This window comes from Xenopus laevis, chromosome 1L (assembly GCF_017654675.1).
Source record: "Xenopus laevis strain J_2021 chromosome 1L, Xenopus_laevis_v10.1, whole genome shotgun sequence".
In the NCBI taxonomy this organism is placed as follows: domain Eukaryota; kingdom Metazoa; phylum Chordata; class Amphibia; order Anura; family Pipidae; genus Xenopus; species Xenopus laevis.
The window spans coordinates 7,497,342-7,518,077 of NC_054371.1; the positions used below are offsets into that span (position 1 = coordinate 7,497,342).

General features: G+C 37.8%; 1 protein-coding gene across 1 annotated transcript; it reads right to left on the reverse strand.

Annotated features, from left to right (window-relative positions):
- Nucleotides 1-5,584: 5,584 nt before the first annotated feature.
- On the reverse strand, nt 5,585-20,259 carry xv2r1.L (pheromone receptor-like L homeolog; the record flags this gene model as incomplete). The annotated part of the gene is given in 8 exon segments (NM_001091027.1): nt 5,585-6,301; nt 6,303-6,311; nt 6,314-6,529; nt 8,827-8,950; nt 12,554-12,781; nt 14,451-15,275; nt 17,291-17,582; nt 19,940-20,259. Coding segments are annotated over 8 exon segments (2,628 nt in total). The 3' UTR covers nt 5,585-5,606.
- Between the last annotated feature and the right edge of the window lie 477 nt (nt 20,260-20,736).

Genomic DNA, 20,736 nt, shown 5'->3' on the forward strand with positions numbered 1-20,736 from the left:
ACACCAATAGTGTCAAGCTTACCAGTATAATCCAGTCGTAGAAGGAGCTGGAGCCGTAGATAGTGAACCCACAAGCGCCTCACACAACCGCTACCCACCTGGAGTGTAACAGGGAGCAGGGTTGTGGAGAGTAGCCAATGAGACGATCAGCGAAGTACAAAAGGATTAGGCAAAGTCGTAGTCAGGAAGTCCGAGGTCAAAAGGCAGGCAGCGAGATTCGTAAACGATGAGACAGGCCGAAGAGTCGAGACAGGCAGAAGAAATCGTAGTCCGGGAACAGGCAAGGGTCAACAACAGGAATTCAAGAATATAGAGACGCTAGGGTTTCAGTTAAACAACCTAATAACCAGGCAATGCATCTCCATCTGAACCAGGTTTAAATATTGTTAGTTTGGTGCCAACTGGCGTCTTTTTGCCGGCGTCGCCGTACTGACGTCACGTCCATCTTAGGCATTTTCGCCCGCGTCCTTGCTCCAGCGTCACGTGCCGGCGTGCATTAACGCGCCCGTGCCTATGCCGGATAGAACGCGGACCCGAATCCTCACATTGCCCCCCATCAAGGAGCGGCCTCAGGATGCGACAACCAGAAGGCTTACCAGGGTAAGTTCCATGGAACTTCTCCAACAACTCCGGAGCGTGAATGTTAGACACTGGTTCCCACGAATTCTCTTCTGGTCCAAAACCTTTCCACCTTACCAGGTATTGAAGACGCTTGCCTCTCAACCTGGAATCCAAGATCTCTTCAACCTCAAATTCTTCTTGACCATCAACCACGACAGGAAGCGGAGGAGGAGCCGTACGCCCAGGAAATTGAAACGTTGAGGCCGGTTTCAAAAGTGCCGTATGAAACACTGGATGAATATGCCAGGATGCCGGGAGTTTAAGATGGAAAGCCACAGAATTAATTTGACGAATTATGGGAAAAGGACCCAAGAAACGTTGACCCAACTTCCTACTGGGACAAGAAAGCTTGAGGTTAACAGTTGACAGCCACACCAAGTCACCCACCTTGAATTCTGGGTCACCTCTCCGTCCCCGGTCAGCATATGCTTTAAAGTTTTGTTGAGCCTTCTTCATGTTCTCTTGGAGTTTCTGAAAATTATTGGACAAAAAAGTTAATCGGTCCTTAACTGCAGGAACTAAAATGTCGGAAACAATGGCAGAGGGAAAAGTTACTGGATGAAGACCATAGTTTGCGAAGAAAGGGGACTGTCTGATGGAGGAATGATGAGCATTATTATAAGCGAACTCCGCAAGAGGAAGAAGGTTCACCCAGTCATCTTGGAGGTACGAAGAATAACATCTTAAATACTGCTCGAGGGTCTGGTTGGTTCGCTCGGTCTGACCATTGGACTGTGGATGAAAAGCAGAGGAAAGGGACACCGAAATCTTGAGTGCTCCACACAAGGATTTCCAAAACTGCGACGTGAACTGCGGACCCCGATCAGACACCACCTCATCTGGAAGACCATGGAGCCTTACTACTTCCTTAATGAAGGTATCAGCAGTCTCAGAGGCAGAAGGAAGTCTTGGTAAAGCCTTAAAATGAGCCATCTTGGTTAAACGATCAACAAAAACAGCAGTGGTGGAACAATCACATGACAAAGGTAACTCAGAAATAAAGTCTAAAGAAACTGATCCCCATGGACGAGAAGGCACTGGCAGTGGTTGAAGAAGGCCAATAGGTCTAGAATGAGAGTCCTTGGATCTGGTGAAAACCTCACATGATGAGACAAACTTGAAACAGTCTTTAGCCATCCCAGGCCACCAAAATAATCTCTTGGCCAAAATAATAGTCTTTTTGACACCTGGATGACCCGCCAGCTTGGAATCATGAATATTCTTGAGGACCTCTAAACACATTTGTTCTGGAACAAAAATCTTGCCTTGATGAAGAAGAAAACCCTCCTTGGGGACTAGTGATGATTCAGAAACGTTTAAAGATGCATTTTTAATTCCATCCACAAGAGCAGACTGCAACAGGAGGAAATTATTAGAGTTTAAAATCGTCTCAGGAACTTCATCTTCAGGAGAGAACATTCGAGATAAGGCATCTGCCTTAACATTCTTTGACCCAGGTCGGTATGTGAGATGAAAATTAAATCGCATGAAGAATAAAGCCCACCTTTCTTGTCTAGGTCTCAACCTTTTGGCAGAGCGTAGATATTCCAAGATTTCTATGATCCGTAAAGATGAGAATCGGATGTTTAGACCCTTCAAGAAGATACCTCCACTCTTCAAGTGCTAGCTTGATAGCAAGTAATTCGCGGTCAGCTACATCATAATTACACTCGCTTTTGGCCAACTTATGGGAAAAAAAAGCAACAGGATGAAGATCGTCTTGAATCCCAGTTCTCTGTGACAACACAGCACCCACTGCGAGTTCTGAGGCATCAACTTCTAAAGTGAAAGGAAGGGAAACATCTGGATGGTGAAGAATTGGGCCTGAAGTGAAAAGTGTCTTCAGTTTCTCAAAAGCCCCCTGAGGTGACCAACAAAACTTTTGATTATTACGAGTCAACTCAGTGATTGGAAGAATGACTTGAGAAAAGTTCTTTATAAATTTCCTGTAAAAGTTTGCAAAACCAATGAAGCGTTGAACAGCTTTTTTAGATGATGGAATCGGCCAATCAAGAATTGCGGAGATCTTCCTGGAGTCCATCTGGATTCCCTGGGGAGAAATGAAGAAACCCAAAAAATCTACAGATGTTTGTTCAAACACACATTTTTCAATCTTATCATAAAGCTGATGGGTGTGCAGGCGTGTCAGGACCTTCTTTAAATGTAACCTGTGCTCCTCCAACGAGTTAGAAAAGATAAGGATGTCATCCAAATATATAATGACGAAAATATCAAGAAAGTCCCTGAAGACATCATTAACGAAGTGCTGAAATGTTGCAGGAGCGTTACATAGACCAAAAGGCATGACCAAATATTCAAAATGTCCGTAACGAGTGCGAAAGGCCGTCTTCCATTCATCACCCTCCCTTATTCTGACTAGGTTATATGCACCCCGAAGATCCAGTTTAGAAAAAATCTTAGCCTCAGCCAAGCGTTGGAAAAGTTCTGGAATGAGAGGAAGTGGATAGCGATTTTTGACTGTAATTTTGTTCAGATCCCGGTAGTCAATACCCGGCCTTAAGGAATGATCTTTTTTTTCAATGAAGAAAATCCCAGCTCCTGCCGGAGAAGAAGACTGCCTAATGAATCCCTTAGCCAGATTCTCATCCAAATATGAACGGAGCTCCGAAAGTTCAGACTCAGATAACGGATACACTCGTCCAAAAGGAATTTGAGCCCCTGGAAGAAGGTCAATAGGACAATCATAAATACGATGAGGAGGCAACCTGTTGGCCCCTCTTTTATTGAAAACGTCCGTAAATTCCCAATATGCCTGAGGAAGAAGGTCTTGGATCTCGGAGGCAGGGGATAAAGAACACACACCATTAGAAGGGAGGATGCATTGGGACAGACAAAAGTTAGAAAGAAAAGTTACTTCACCAGTTGCCCAGTTGATAGACGGATTGTGTTTCTGCAACCAAGGTAATCCCAGGATGACAGGGAATAAAGGAGAAGAAACCACGTCAAAGTTCACGAGTTCAGCATGCCCTTTATTTAACAAATCGAAAAGAGAGATAGTCTCTTGCACCACAGGGCCAGAAGTAATCAGAGAACCATCTGCCACACGAAGAGCTATAGGATTCTTCTTGGACTGGAGCGGAATCTGGAATTGTAGTGCCACTTTATTGTCCAAGAAACACCCGCTTGCCCCAGAGTCAAGAATTGCTTAGAGTTCGACCCTCTTGTCTCCCCACTTTAAAGATAAAGAAACTGTCAGGAGAGGCACAGGAACATGACATCCAGAAAAGTCCTTTTCAAAAATCCTCTTACCCGTTGGGCGGGTCGGACAACCCCGAAGCAGATGACCAGCTTGTCCGCAATAGAGGCAGAGGTTAAGTCTGTGACGTCTAATACGCTCCTCTGGTGTTAATGCAGACCTAATAGCACCAATCTGCATAGGCTCTGGAGCTACGTTGAAGGTGGACGAAGAAGCAACTGGAGAACTTGTGGAGGGCATTCGGACAGGAGGAGGAGCGGAAGGTAACAACCAAGTCTGAGGGAAAAGACCTGCTTTCTCAGCCTTTTCTTCTTCCCGTAGTTCCCTGAGCCTCCGGTCTAATTGGATTGAAATGAGGATGAGATCCTCCAGACTATCAGGGATGCCAGTACGAGCTAACTCATTTTTTAGCTCAGATGAAAGTCCAATACGGTACTGGTTCTTTAAAGCTGCTGGGTTCCATTCGGTATCATCCGCCCATTGCCGGAATTCCAGCGTATAATCTTCCGCTGGACGATCCCCTTGCTTCAGAGCACGCAGGGCGGCCTCAGCAGTGGTAGCTCTGTGTGGATCATCGAAGATAACTGCCATTGCATCGAAAAAGGAATCAACTGTGGCCAGTACAGGACTTTGACGATCCATGAGACGGAAAGCCCAGGTCTGTGGTTCAATTAAACAACCTAATAACCAGGCAATGCATCTCCATCTGAACCAGGTTTAAATATTGTTAGTTTGGCGCCAACTGGCGTCTTTTCGCCGGCGTGGCCGTACTGACGTCACGTCCGTCTTAGGCGTTTTTGCCCGCGTCCTTGCGCCAGCGACCGCCGCCGGTGCCTTCGCGCCCGTCGCCAGCGTCCAGCGTCACGCGCCGGCGCGCATTAACGCGCCCTCGCCTACGCCGGATAGAACGCGGACCCGAATCCTCACAAATAGTGTGTGTTATATGTACTAACTATTTAGACTTTGTGTTGGACCACATTGTCTATGGTTAGTTCTCCGTACAGGGACCTGCATCAAAGTTTATGAACCTGTGTTTCCCACCCAAGTGTGGCTAATAAGTTATATTTAGTAGTTATTATATAAGTTACTTTAATTAAAAAAAAATATCCATTAGGGGGTGTTGCATTTATGGGGTCAGGTGGGATTGACCTTTTCTTATGAGGTTGCATTGGTAGTTGTCCTGAAGGGAAAGTCTTCTGTGGAAACTGCCAGTTGTATATCCTATCTGCTTTAGTCACGTAGGTAAAAATGCAGCCATGGTCCAGTTAAACCCAACTCCCTGAAGTTTATGTAAAGAAAGTTTGTTTTACCTGAAGCCTGAGCATTGCCCTCAAAGCCACCACTTATAGTCCTTTCTGTGGAGGTGTAAGTTTTCATTTGAGCATCACAGAGAATTTGATGATGAGTTGGTAATATAACTGATCATTTTATCAGATTGACCATGTCTTGTGTTTAACAAATGCAGAATACTTTGTATTCCTCAACACTTGATGGAATCCATTCAAAATGAAAAAGGGGAAACGGCAGAGAAATGCTGAGATATTAGCGCAGCCAGCAGGTGCTGTACAATGCTAAATGTTTTACTGATACCCCCAATGGTAGAGATACAATAAAATCAAGTAATTCTACTATGTGGTAATTTTACAACATGGCTACTAACCATACATGTTTGTTTTTCATTTTAAAAAATAAAGTTTAACATTCTAACATTTTTTTTTCACTCAGGTTAGTCATATTATACATAAATCATTAACTATACAACTATAATTCAATGCAATATAACAGATCCAATTCTGTTTCCAAGTAAATGAGATTTTGTATTCATTTCAGGTGTGAACAAAATTGTGTAACATTTGGGCAGAAATATACAGGCTAAAAGTCCAGCACTTGAGGTGAGTATGGCAAATATCTCCACACACACAGTGGTTTTGCCTTTGGTGCTCAGATAGGCCGGGATCATTGTGATCCAAACACTGCAGAAGAGCAACATGCTGAAAGTGATGTACTTGGCCTCATTAAAACTGTCCGGTAATGTCCGAGCTAAAAATGCTAAAACAAAACTAACAGCTGCCAGAAGCCCCATATACCCAATAACTGAGTAAAAGCCAATAGCTGAGCCCTCATTGCACTGAATGATGATGGTTCCAGGGTAAGTGTGAAGGTCCAGTTCCTGAAAGGGAGGAGAAATGGCCAACCAAGTCATGCAGATTATTATTTGAATGGATGAGCAGAACAAGACTACAGAATAGGACAGTTTGGCTCCCACCCATTTTCTCCATGTGCTCCCTGGCTTGGTGGCTTTGAAAGCAACACAAACCATGATAGTCTTGGCCAGGAGAGAAGAGACAGCTATGGAAAAGGTGATTCCAAAAGTGATGATACGCAGCATGCAGGTTATATCCACAGGGCGACCGAGGAACAGAAACACACTGAGGAAGCTCAGCTTGATGGAGACAAGGAGGAGGAAGCTGAGGTTCCTGTTGTTGGCTCTCACAATGGGGGAGTCACGGTATGTGATGAAAACTCCTAATATTAGTAGAGTTACAAGAAAAATCAAAACTGAGATAGTTGAAAAAAACACAGACATCATATCATTAGCGAATGTGAGAAACTCTTCAGTTTTGGTGATACATTGGTCCTTATTCTCATTGGGCCATTCCTTGTCTGGGCATCGTGCACATCTTTCACTGTCTGCAAAGATACAGTAACACAACAACTTCTTCTATGAACGTTTCCATGGCTTTGTAGAGGCAGATGATGCAACTAATTTCCCAGAATTAAGTAGTGTATTTACTAAGCTGTAAATAAACTCATAACCTGATCTTTCATGTGGAAAGTGGTGGCAAGGTTTCTAGTGAGAGGGATCACTGGCAAGATGGACACATAGGGGCAGATTTACTAAGCTCGAATGAATGGTTCGAATGTCAATAAGTTGGAATTTCGAAGTAAATTTTTGGGTACTTCAACCAATAGGCTATATTCGACTTTGATTCGAATGATGCAACGTAAAAATCGTTCTACTATTTGACCATTCGATAATCGAAGTACTCTCTCTTTCAAAAAAACTTTGACTTCATACTTTGCCAAATTAAAGCTACCGAAGTGCAATGTTAGCCTATGGGGACCTTCCACAGCACGTTTCTACGTTTTTGTTTTTTTTTGTCGAATAGAAATCGTTCGTTCGAATCGTTCAATATGGGGGCCATTGAATATGAGGACCTTCCACAGCACGTTTCTACGTTTTTTTTTGGTCAAATAGAAATCATTTGTTGGAATCGCTCAATTCGAATGATTTAATTGTTCGATCTAACGATTTTTATTCAACTGCAGGTTTGACAAATTTATTGAAAAAACTTTGAATTCAATATTCAAATTCAAAGTTTTTTAATTTGATGGTCGAATTTCGAAGTTTTATTTTACCTGGTAAAGTATAAACAATGAAATAGTTTACAAATCATATCAGGATGGGATAGATGAAAAGAGATTTTTTTTTTGTACAGAAATTATGTGTTACCACTGCACCATTTATTATTAGTAACATTTGGAGATCAGGCAGTCACTGTTTTGGAACAAGGTAACATAAGCTGTAAGTGGTCCAGGTGGGGTTCATCTTGGGCTGTATTATATTTACTGAATAAAATAGCCCCTATAGTAAAGTATAAGAATATTTTTTTAACAATTAACTAACACATTTTGTCTTTTTCCACAAATTGCTAAAAATGTTGAGACGTTTGATTTTTTTTTTGCTAGGAATTGTTAGAAAAACTTTTTTTAGAGGTTTTTCTAGGTTTTAATTCTTTTTAGGGCATTGTTCAGCGTAATTTTCCCTTTGTTTGGATCTTTTAATAAATGTCATGGCATTTGTAGTTTTAGAGTTTGTGAGTTTAGTCATGGTTTCAAAAACCTCTAAAACCATTAAAATCCAACCTTTGATAAACAGGCCTCTATAAGTCACCTCAGAAACATATAAGGAGGAAGGCTGAGTGCTTTTATACAGGTCATGGAACTCCGAGTTGACTTCTAATATCCTAGATATTCTAAAATTCTTTATTTATTATAATACACTGTTTTCAGTGAGTCACGTGACAGAAATTGCATCACTAAGCTCCATTTATAACTGGCGGTTCACTAAGGATATAGTGAATAAAGTACCCCTTCTTGTAAAATATAAGGATATTATAATTTACAGAGGAGTTTCATGACCATATTGTTATACATGTCATGGAACTCCGATGTAACTTATAATATCCTTATATTTTAAAACTGGGGGTACTTTATTTATTATAATACACAAATTTCAGTGAGTCATGTGACAGAAATGACATCAGAACTCACCGTTTATAACTGATGACATCAGAACTCACCGTTTATAAGGATATAATTTACAAGATATTCATGGCTTTTGTGTATTATAAGGATATAATTTACAGGATATTGATGGAATATTCATGGAATAGTAGGATAGCTTTCCATTTCATTGTCCCTACAACTTTTGCGCTTTTGTGCTTTTTTAATAGTTTTTAAAACTTTTATATTATTATTGAAATTCATTACAGCAGATGAGTTTTATGTAAGCATGATAACTAGCAGTTAAAACTCATGAAAAGAACCCTAAAATATGAACCAGCAAATCAAATCATATGTATTGATCTCATAGTTGCAAATCTGTCAATAAAATGTAAGTTTATTTTGCACCCCCTAATAAAATGTGTGCATTAGAATTATAGTATAAAATTATATCATAAATAGAGTAATAGCAATTTGTTTGCTGGGAGACAATTTTACAGGAACACTTCCTGCTCTGCTACAGAAGAGGAAAGTAAAAAGCAAGGCCAGGGTAGGAAGTGTTAGCTGAAGCACCAGTTCCCATGTGCAGGATTATCTTTCACTGCAATAATTGGAATTACTTCTTTCTTACCCTCCCCTCACACTCTCAATTTGATTTTCCTAAGCATTAATCATAAACGATCTCAGTTATTCTGTTATACCAGTTGTGGTAGAAATGTCTCCAGCAGGACACGGGACACAGTCATAACAGCAGGACTGGACTCCAGGCCTCGGGGCCTTTCTGAATCCAGGGAGACACTTGTCTGAACACTGAGCTCTTGGGATCTAAAAAAATAACAGAAGTAAAAATTTAAAGTATTTTTATGTTCCAGTGTGATATTAATTCCCATCCTAAACAATCATTGATTAGTAAATTACTTTGAGTGTATTAGTACCAAATGGATCACTGATAGGATACTATTCTGTATGTTGCAGGTAATAATTGAAAGGATATTGTGTTAATGTACTTCATCATTCCCATCCTCCTCATAACCTTCAGTCCCTCATCCATCACAATATATCTATTTTTTTTACTCTTAAGTCTCCATAAATGCCTGTGTGTCTCACCTCATTTAAAAACTCTCTTCCTGTTGTTAATATCTGATTTGTGTTTGTCAACAGTCTTATTTTATTGGTTTTTGAAAACACGACTAAACTCACTTTCTCTAAAACCATGAATGTCTTTAAATTAATTTATAAATTGGAATTTTAAAAGTACAAATGCAAAAAAAATATGCTGAACAATGCGCTTTAAATACCAATTACTAGCAAAAAAAAAAAAAAAAATCTCTGGAAGTCTAAATTGATTTAAAATGGACCAATAAGATCAGCGCAGCTACCATTAACTTCTGTAGGACCTCAACAACTTTTGCTTGGTAAATTTTTGCATTACAGATTTTCGTGGCTTTTTACACTTAGGGGCAGATTTATCAAGGGTCGAAGTGAATTCGAGGGAATTTTCGAAGTAAAAAAATTCAAAGTAATTTTTTTGGATACTTCGACTATAGAATAGGATACTACGACGTCAAATTTACTTCGACTTCGGTTCGAAGTAAAAATCGTTTGAATATTCAAACTTTCGATAATCGCAGTACTGTCTCTTTAAAAAAAACTTCGACATCAATACTTCTCCAAATTAAACCTGCCGAAGTGCTATGTTAGCCTATGGAGACTTTCTGCAACCATTTTCTTTACACATCGAAGTAAAATTGTTCGATCTTACGATAAAATCGGTCGAATCGTTCGATTTGAACGATTTTACTTCGATCGTACTATGGCCAAACTCGGTGAAAAATGCTTTGACTTCGATATTCGAAGTCAAAGTATTTCAATTCCATGGTCGAATCTCGAAGTATTTTACACTTCGCAATTCGACCCTTGATAAATCTGCCCCTATATAAATCTCAATTTTTTTCAAGAAATATAGATAAATCACAATTTTTTAGAGATTTGTGAAAAAAAATGGAAATTCAATTATTAGTAAATTGGACCCTTAGTCTTGGATTCTTCAGTAAGGATGTATTTTTCAAATTCATTAGTGATACACTGAGATCCTTCCATTTAGCACAGCACCTAACGCCTGATTCGATCATGTCAAAGTATGGGCCAAATTTACTAAAGGGCAAAGTGACTTCGCCGATTTACTAATGGTCGCTGGTTCTAGCACTACTTCTCACTCTAACGCCAGGCGAATTTTCACTCTGGCGAATGGACATAACTACTCAAATTCAATAAGATGCGGATTTTAATGAACGTTACCTCTTGCGCCAGACTTTCCTTCACCAGACCAGGCGAAGTACAATAGAGTAGATAGGACTTCCTCAAAAAAAATTAAAAAATTTTTCTAAGTCCCAAAAAAACACTGGCGACTTTTCAGTTTTTCAGGGTGATAGGCTGCAAAAGATCGTAATTTTTTTTCTGGTACGCGCCCCCCCCCCTACATTTCCTAACATATGACACATAAACTATACACTGGGCTCATGTGTAGGGCAATATAACAAATCTATTGTCTTTTATTAAGGTTTCCCGGGCTTGTGTAGTGTAATGTATTTTCTGCAACATATACGTCCATTCAACTTTAACTTCCCACCGTATGCAAATTAGCCAACGCTAGCGCAACTTCGCTTTGCTTGCCGAATTAACGCTAGCACAACTTTACCATCGTTTGGCGCCCTGGACGCAACTTTGCATTTATTGAATTAGCGTTGTCCTGACGAATTTTCACCTGGTGAAGTGGGGCGATGTGAGCAAAGCCGTCGCTGGCGAATTTCTGGAGGATTGTGAATTTGCCCCTATATTTCTATGTCACAACTATTCTGAATGTGTGCACTTGTTACCCTGATATTTTCTGTCTATAATTTACCCATCCATTTAGACTCTATGTCTATGTGACAGGGACCTCTTTCCTCCTTGTCCTATTGTATTCTATGTATTATTTATTTTTTGTGTACAGTTATGGGATGTATTATCCAGAATGCTTGGGACCATGTTTTTTCTTAGATAAATCACTTTTCTGTCATTTTTTACACTATGGCTTAAGTTGAAAAAAAACAACATATTAAAATACTAAATAAAACCAATAGATTAGTCATAAAAACCCTAGACATGTATAGAGAATTGTGTTGCACTTTTCTTCAGTGTGCACTTGGCATGTATTCCATGCTCATGTAACTTTGCAAGAGATTTCAATGTATCTTAGGTGGGTTTTTATTTGTAAGCCTCTTTCTGTGAGTATCTCAGGTGGATCTCAGGTGGACCTCAGCACATTCCATGTGTTTAACCCAGGATTCTTTTTTCTGTTTTGTGTGTCTTACAAAACAAAATGTATTAACAAACTCAGTGTTCCCTTTTCAATGTCTTGTCCTGTAAGGATCTCGCTGGGTCTTATTCTGTTACTGTTTTTTTTTTGTAGCTTTCAAGAAGCTTATCAAGTATTTTTATGAATTTTTGATAACAGATACAAAATTATCACAATGGGATATTTATATGTTAAACTATATAGAAGTTTCTTTATAAGTCTTGTGTAATGTTACAAACCAGCTGATTAAAGTTGATTAAAAGATCTGGAGAAGACCAGACTTTGTTACATTGTTTTAAGAATCAAACCTACAAAAGAGAAAGGCTGAAGGAAAAACCACATTCAACAGCACATTTGCAAATAACATTAAAATAATTGAAAGTTTAGGGGCAGATTTTCAAGGGTCGAAGTGAATTAGAGGGAATTTTCGAAGTAAAAAAATTCAAAATTTAAATTTTTTGGGATACTTCGACCATTGAATAGAATACTATGACTTTGATTTGAAGTAAAATTGTTCGAATATTCGACCATTCGATAATCGAAGTATCATCTCTTTTTAAAAAAAAACTTCTAGCAAATTAAACCTGCCGAAGTGCTATGTTAGCCTATGGGGACCTTCTACAACATTTTTACACATCGAATAAAAATCCTTCGATCGATCGCTGAAATCGTTCGAATCGTTCAATTCGAATGATTTAATCGTTCGATCAAACGATTTTATTCGTTCGCAGGATTGCCAAATTTGCTGAAAAAAACTTCGAATTCGATATTCAAATTCGAAGTTTTTTAATTTGATGGTCGAATTGCAAAGTTTTTTGTACTTCGAAATTCGACCCTTGATAAATCTGCCCCTTAATGTTTGTTTGGAATTATATTTTCTTTCATTAAGTAAATACATATTTTGGGTGGAGAATCACATTAAAGGATAAGGAAAAGTATAATCACTTGGGGGTGGCAAAATGTTAGGCACTCCCCCTGTGATTCGTTTTCAGAGAATAGTATCATACTATTATATCCATGGAGAGGGGTGCCTAATATTTTGCACCCTCCAGTGATTATGCCTTCCCTTCTCCTTTCAACCAGTTTCAAACCTTGCTGTCATTGGTTTTCCAGCGTATATCAGAGGATATGATCTCAAGTTTCTGATCAGACATTTCCCAGGGATTGAACACTCCAAGATAATTCACAACTATATGTGTTCCCGAATCCATGATGTAATTATATATTAAGTATTCACTGATTAACTCTCCATTCTCATTAAATATTTTGGTTTTATTCCTTAATGTTTTGTATCGTAAGTTTTTCAAATAGAGATGTAGCTATTAAGAGAAAGATGTATTTATTTAACCGCCATTTCCGGGTGCCTTAAATTGCAGTTATTTTAACATTTGTATTTGTTGGTTAAATAAGATTTTATTATGTTTATAAGTTCTTAAACATTCCACCTATTCCAATAAATCTACTGAGCTGAAATTACTTTCAGGTTTGGGGGGGCGGGGTGTCTAAATTGCCAAGTGTTTTCATGTGGAAAGTAATTAAAGTATGTTTATATATTTATATTAATTATTCTATATTATTAATTATTATTTATAATAGATGATATATTAGTTGTTATATAATTGTCTTCAAGTTATTTTCAGATGAAGGAATTGAGGAAATATCACATTGAATATAGTTGCTCAGGTTTTTTTTTTCAATTCAGTAAAAATCTTATAGCAGTACTAAAATCTGAAAATACTTCCTTGCTCCCCATGTTTCTAAGCTTAGTAGACATTATCACATATTTACAGGACTAGATGGATCTGTCCATACATGAGGAGACCTCAGTTTACCAAATTAGCAGATCCTTGTCGGATGTTGTTTCAGTTAATGACTATAAGAATGGCTTGGATGATTTTTTGGACAGACATAATATCAAAGGCTATTGTGATACTAAACTCTATAGTTAGTATAGATATGAGTATATAGAATTTTATTAAAAGTAGAGAGCAAGACATTCAGGTCTTCTTGCACCAAAACATTCTCAGTTCTTGACCCTGATACATTATGTTTAACTGGTAGAAGGTGATTCCTTTTGAAAAATTCTCTATTTGGCGTTCAAGATATAATGGACCCATGTCATCCAAAACATTTAACATTTAATTTTTCTGTACCCAGAATATATTTCAAGACATCTTTGGAGACAATCAAGTGCTTTTTTTGAGCAATGAGTAGTGGGGTTTTTTTTTGGGCTACAGATCTTTATTCAGTTTATGTCTATATTACTGTTGTGTCACAAACAGTTTCTTAAACTGAAGCAAGAGAGAGTGCAATCCCATGGATGTTCCATTTTTTTGGGGGGAGGAGGTTATTTTAACCTTTTATTCATGGAAAGATTTTGTTTTCAGGAAACCCACTATACAGGAGATTTACCACTGTTTTCCATCTGATAAATTTTTGGGGCAATGAAGGCCTTATACCTAACATCTAGTGAGAGGTGCACACAAGCCATGGATGGCCCTGTTTCAAAACAAATGAGGGAAGACAGTGATTGAATAATATACCAGTTGTACAGAGTAGAGTAGATAGAGTAGAGTAGATAAATCAGCAGTGCTAATAATCCAGTTGGTGCAATGCAGAATAACCAATAAAACCATTTATGGATCTAAAGCACCAGAATAATCTTGAATACATTTCCCCACTTATCCGAGTAGTTTCTTTAGTCCAGTATTGGGAACGGGAGTTCATAATGGAATTATGCAGGGACTCAAAGGAAATTAACATATAAATATTGTATACAGAAATTATTGAAACATTAATGATATGGAATGAAAAAATGCACAATGGATTATCAGGAGGCACTGGAAGGGATGTTGTTGGCACATGAAGCCCGGAATCTATCTTTTTCCTTTCTCTCTTTCCCTGTTTATTCCATATTTGTCTCTCTCCTTTTTTTCCGACACACTGAACATTTCTTAATAATTACATGTGCATGCTGGAATGTTTTACCTTGTGCTTATAATAATGGCCAGTTGTTTTATTTTCAGAGATCAGTTCGGTAAGTGAGTCGTGCATTTTATGAACTGCCCCAGCTATAATATTAACTGCAAAATGCACAAGGGGAAAATGCAATGTACTGTCAGTACTGAGAATGTCTGTCAGATTATCCTGTCCTGTACAGTTGTGAAGTGTGATTTTATAAACGTTTTCATACAAATCATTTTTACTTGCATCTTCTGACAAACAGAAATGATATTGCATCCAAATATGTTCCAGTAATTTGTCTTCTGGGTATCTCAGCGGATGGAAACTCTGTAGAAATGATCTCATCTTTGGACTATCGAGAGAATATACTGATTCCTGCACAAATCCCAAACTGCAATGGAATATTTCTAAATAATAATCCATAAGATTGTGATTGGCTGTTACAGTAGAAGAAATAATTAAGGTCTTTTTACGGAACACATCTGTCAGGTTTCTGAATGTCTCAACAAAAGTTACAGAAGCCGTTCCACAAAGTATAATCACACTGGTGGAGGATTTCTGGATGATCTCCTTATGCATTTTATACATTGGAGTATCTTTAATGTAATTGCTCAGCTTTATTTTGAACTCAACACATATTCCTTCCATGGTCAGGTAGTTGGTCAGCAGTTGAAGTTGTTTTTCTCCACTATTATCATTAAATTGAATAATTCCAATCCACGTCCATTCAAAATATTTCAGTAACTTGCTCAAAGCCAAATAATGACCATGATCACTTTGTACCATCCGGAAAAAGTATGGGAAGGCGACTCTGTCACTGAGCAATGGGTCTGTAGCTCCATAACTGATCTGTTAAGAAGTAAAAAAACCATATATCAGACAGATCATACAAAGGGGAGTTATTAAACATTATGGCCTATTCTGGAAATGTGGTAGCACCATGATAAAATACTGTCCCTGTTATTAGTAGTGGGTATACTTGTGTACCAGACTTACTTAGTCTTACAACCAGCAAAAAATTGCTTAAAGGGAACAACAGAACAACAGTTTTTTTTATTCCTAATGTCCAAGAAATTCACAAACAGTCTTAGGAACACCAACTGCACCATTCTGGACACTGTTCTGACATAGTAGATGAACTATTTAACCAGAGATATCTTTTTGGGGCTATATTGTGCTGAGACAGTCAGTTGGTCTTTCCTTAAGATGGACAAAGATGTAGTTATGCTAAAACAAGGATTATGATTGGATGCCACAGGATCAGTCCCAATGAAGAAGTGGTTAAATTGTAACATGCTATATTGCTAATTGGTCCCCCATGTCCTTATAAGCTTTCAGGACATAGGAGCTATTAGTTAATACTCAGTATTGTAATACTCTGTATTAATATATACCACAAATAAAGCTGTCTGCTTAATATCCTGAGTGAATCTGAATTATTCTAGTCAGGACCAGGGGGAACCTTGGGGCCAGGATCAAATTGAGTAAGTATTTATTTAAATCCAAGGGAGACTTACTCATTGTGGGCGAAAATCATATATCCCTAGTGGAAAATCATATAGGAAGACAAGTGAGAACATGACATTGATGATTTTTATATGAAAAATATAAAAGCTAACACATAGGGAGTTTATGTGACTTAGTCTGGGGCTATGTATGATAGATATATAAATATATACAGTCTATGACAAAACACATAGGGTGTAAGTTGTGTAGGTGGTGGCACTGTGGTGGCTTTCTAACTTGAATCACACTTCTCTCAATTGTTTTAGAAGCTTTTTTTTTATTATTGTTATGTCCTAGGAAGCACAGGGTACTTATTGGTTAAAATACTCTTCCAAGCAGGAGGCTGGAAGGAAACTGAAAAAGGCAGACCTCTACCTCAGGAGCCCTCATCTTCCTTGTATTAACCCCACCCTTATCAGTTCTTTTTCATCCTGTTTCACAAACATGTCTAAAGTCTATGCACCCATCACCAGAGGAGGTACCACAACACCTCTAGAGGATGTGATTGTAGTCAAAGGTCCTATGGATTAAAAAGCAGAAATGCATCATCTGCCAGGACTGCCTTCAAACCCAAAATCCCATCAGCTTGTGTGTCTTGTAGAATGATGCTTAGGCTTAAGGGAACCGTATCATCACTCTCTAATGATACTGTACGTTTGATTTGCATAACCAGTGCAGTTCATTTCTGATGTGATGCATCTGTGCACATACTGTAACTTCTAGCAAAGTCATAGGCACTCTCCGTAAGGGCCAGGTGACCCTTATGGCTGAAGTCATGGAGTGCTGACCCTGCCTCCAAAAAGAACATCATGGACTTTATTTTCTCTAGTAATTTAGTATTTGGACCCAAGATTGATTTCTTAATTGCAAAATCACTGGAGGCATGAATAGTTTGAATCCCCAAGACAAAAAGCCTTTATCACCACACTCAATCCAAACACCTCTTTTGCCTTTCAGGGTTTCGGTGCAGGCCATCACAATGGATGAGACAACAGATGTCCTACACAAATTCTTCCAAGAATTCTTATCTAGCCATAAAATTCAATTGACCTATGAAAGACGTACCCCCAAGGGATGTCAACATCCATTGACAACCAGCCCCTCCCAAACCTGCAGAGGTAGTCAAGTACAAAAAAAAGTTTCACATCAGCAAAGCAAAGGGTTTAATGATAAAGGGTGAGGTTAAATGGGCGCTTTAGCAGTTAAGAATTTTGCATTTGCTTTCATATTAACTCATTTAATGAAGATACATTTATTATTAGTAGATGGGACAGTACAGTACTTGTTTATTTAACCCTTGCATTTCTTATTAGAAACCATTTGTAAATGAGTGTTGCATTAAATGCAGATTGCCTTACCTGTGCATAACCATACACATTAAGGACTTGGGCTATGGGCACAGTTGTCTCTGAGCTGAGATCCCCAATAAAACCAGCAATGTTTCTCTTATCCACACAGGAGTAATTGGGAACAGGCTCATTGATACCAGATAATATTTGGAATACACTCCTCACAGCCTTTCTTGCATCCCCACAGGAATCGTATATATGGTATCCCAGAGTCAGGTTGGGTAACTGGTCTGAATTATTATTAATTTGCTCAATAGCAAAAAGGAAATCAACAAATTGTCTGTAATTCTTTGCAAGAGCACTGGAAAGATAAGTAGATTTTTGTCAAACTTGAGGTCTAAATTATCAAAAAAGAATTATTTATGAAAATAATAATCTATAATTCTAAATTACATAGTGCAACTGGCAACATTGCTAATCACATTGTTCTACCTTTATTTGTTTTTTAAATGTTATCTGAAAGGGCACCCTAGAGCAAATAGCAAAAACAAGTCAATTAAAAAAAAATCTGCTTTGAGAAAAAAAGGAAAATAATATTTTTTCCATATGAGACAAAAGTAGATGATGCATCAAATCAAAATAATCAATTATAATATGGTACTGTTAGTGAACCATGTAACAGTGAGTGTTAACAAGGTAGTTGATGAGTTCCGCAGTGGATTTTGTTGCAGCAAGGTTTTGGCTTGATGGCAGCAGGGAAAAGTCAAAATGTTCTTAATAGATGAAAAAGGCAAGAAAAGTGAGTGTCCAAATTAAGGATTTTATACACCATTCAGTACATGATAAATATATACATTAATTCCTTGGATGTAATACAACATATTTGTCAAAGGTCAAAAGTGTTAAAGTGTTATTACCTCAAATGGACTCAAATGGTATTTAATTTAAAAAAAAAAAAATTGAATGGCAAAAAAAAGAATCTGCAAGTTCAAGTCCCGCAACCTGAAAACCCGAATTAATCGAGTTTTTAGCAAATAAATAAAAAAAAAAATCGAATCATTTGATTTTTTTTGGCAAAATCCTCCAAAAAAAACTTGAACATAAAAACAGGCTGATCTTCAAATGGTTCCAGGGACCTCTGCCATTGACAGGTTTTAGATGGTGTATTTTGGATTCAAGCTTTTTCCAGGGTCGGGATATAATAAATGTCGAACATTTTTTGAGGTTTTTTTTTTCCAATCCGAATGTGAGTTCTGACCAAAAAAATACAACTCAAAAACTCGAATTTTCATGGAAAAAACAACTTGAACCTTTACAAATCTGACCCTAAATTCCACCCAAACCTTTTGCCTAATGAAACCTAAATGAATTCTTAGTAACAGACTAAAATAGTGAGAGAGAATAAAATAGTGTGTATGCAGAATCTCATGTGAGCCCTTCCCCGGACTTGAGTGGATTCTGTTCTCAAGCTATCCTTGGTCACTAGTACCCTGGCCTTGATGCAGAGCCACCTGCTTGGCTATGAAAGCAGTTTTTTTTGTTTTTCTGTGTTGTTGAGTGATAGCTTTATGCTCTCATACCATTAGTAGTACTCCTGTACTAGTATGTTCTCATATCACAGATTCACAAGTCTATAAAAACTCTGTGATTCCTTTGTTTGGGGTTTGTCTGACTCTTGAAGAGTTCAGAATCCACGGAGCTTGTGTCAAATAAACTTTGACATTTACCTTAAGTGGACTCCAGTTCCTGAAATTCCACTTCAATAACTACTGTCAGGCCACCACTTATGCTATGTTGGAAGATCAACTGATACATACTGGTACATTCAGTCAGAGATTTTAAGAAAGATATTTAATAATAGCAGTAGGAACTTTGAATTATTATAACTCTACTTCAATATAAAGCTTTAACTCCCAATCATTTCTTCAAGACAAACTATAAATAACATTTATTGGGGAACTATCGTGAACATTTAATATAAGCTTGATCATACTAAAATAAGAAACGTCCTAAATTTAATGTGCTGTACTGTTTCTGAAATAAGTTACTCCTCACTATTTTCTTCTCCCTCTCATCGTGTGGGATTTTGATTGACATTTATGTCTAATACAGTACATGCTTGGTGACTGTGTTCCCTTTGCCTAGAAGATGTATCAGGGCTCACTCTTTCATATTAACCAACTCTGAGAGAAATATTCTCCACATTCAGGATTTGTGCCAAAACCAGTGACTTTATTAGATTGTCTTTGTGTTGTAGTCGTTTATTTGAGATGTAATATTTCATAGGGATCACCCCTCTGTAAATTATATAGGACCAAACTGTAAATCAAAATCTGACCCACATTTGCATGAAGATAAAATGAAGAGAGACAGATTGCTGAAGGGGATAGTGAAGAGTAATGTGATACTTTCAGAAAGGGTACAGAACTCTTAATTAATTATATCAAGAAAATTTTGTTTCCATTAGATGAAGTTGATATCAAATATATACAAGAGTTCCCTTTTAAGATAGATATTTTACATCAGTATACATAGAGGACGATACCACAAGTATTTACACCCTCATTGTGAATTTTTGTTTTCATGAATGCAAACACCATCGACTGAGATTCCTGTTGTGCTCTTGTGTTCAACAAACATGTATCTATATTGTTCCCATTCTGTAGAACATGTATTATTATTTCTGTATGTGGAATGTCTGTAATAGGTTGAACTTACCCAACACACAGCATAGCATCATATAATCCCATTGGATATTCAAATGACACTATGAGGGTATTCACAGTTAACACCCCTGCAATCATAATGTCTCCTTCCTTCATATACTCATAATCCTCAAATGTTTTTATGATCTCCAGATGACAGGCAGGTTTCTTGCTCTGAATCTGAGAACTGATAGATGTTAAACGTAGGGCTGTCAGATAGATCAGCACAAGGAACATCTTGGCCCCCAACATTGCACTACCAGAGAGAAAAATGTAGCCTAATATATAGCAACAGCTTAGAGATATTCCCCAGCAGCAATCAGTAACAAAGAGAGACACGGAGGATTGAGGCATTGGCTGCATGTGTAGAACAGAGTAAGGGGACTGGTTCATCCAACCCTCATTTTATAGAGAACCGAGTGAGAGGATTTGCACAGTACAATGAATATAGACACAGGCACCTGGGGGATCCATTGCCAGTCTTAGAAATAGTACATTATAATTTTTAGTCAACAAACAAAAGTAAAAATAAAATGAGCCTGTGCAACTTTCTTCTCAATCATTATGTTTTCTTTAACTTTAACTAAATTTATAGTTTTTACCTCTAAACCTTTGCCTTTATTTGCACTTTTAAATCTACAGTATTTCTGTTTTTTTTGTCACAAGCCTCAATTTCATATGTTTAATCAATTATTGTATTTGGTTTGGGTTAATATTTATTGTATATAATGTACTGTATATAACTTCACATTCCATGGGGTTTTTATGCCCATTCCCAAAGATGTGACTTAGTGGTTTAGTGTATTCTAA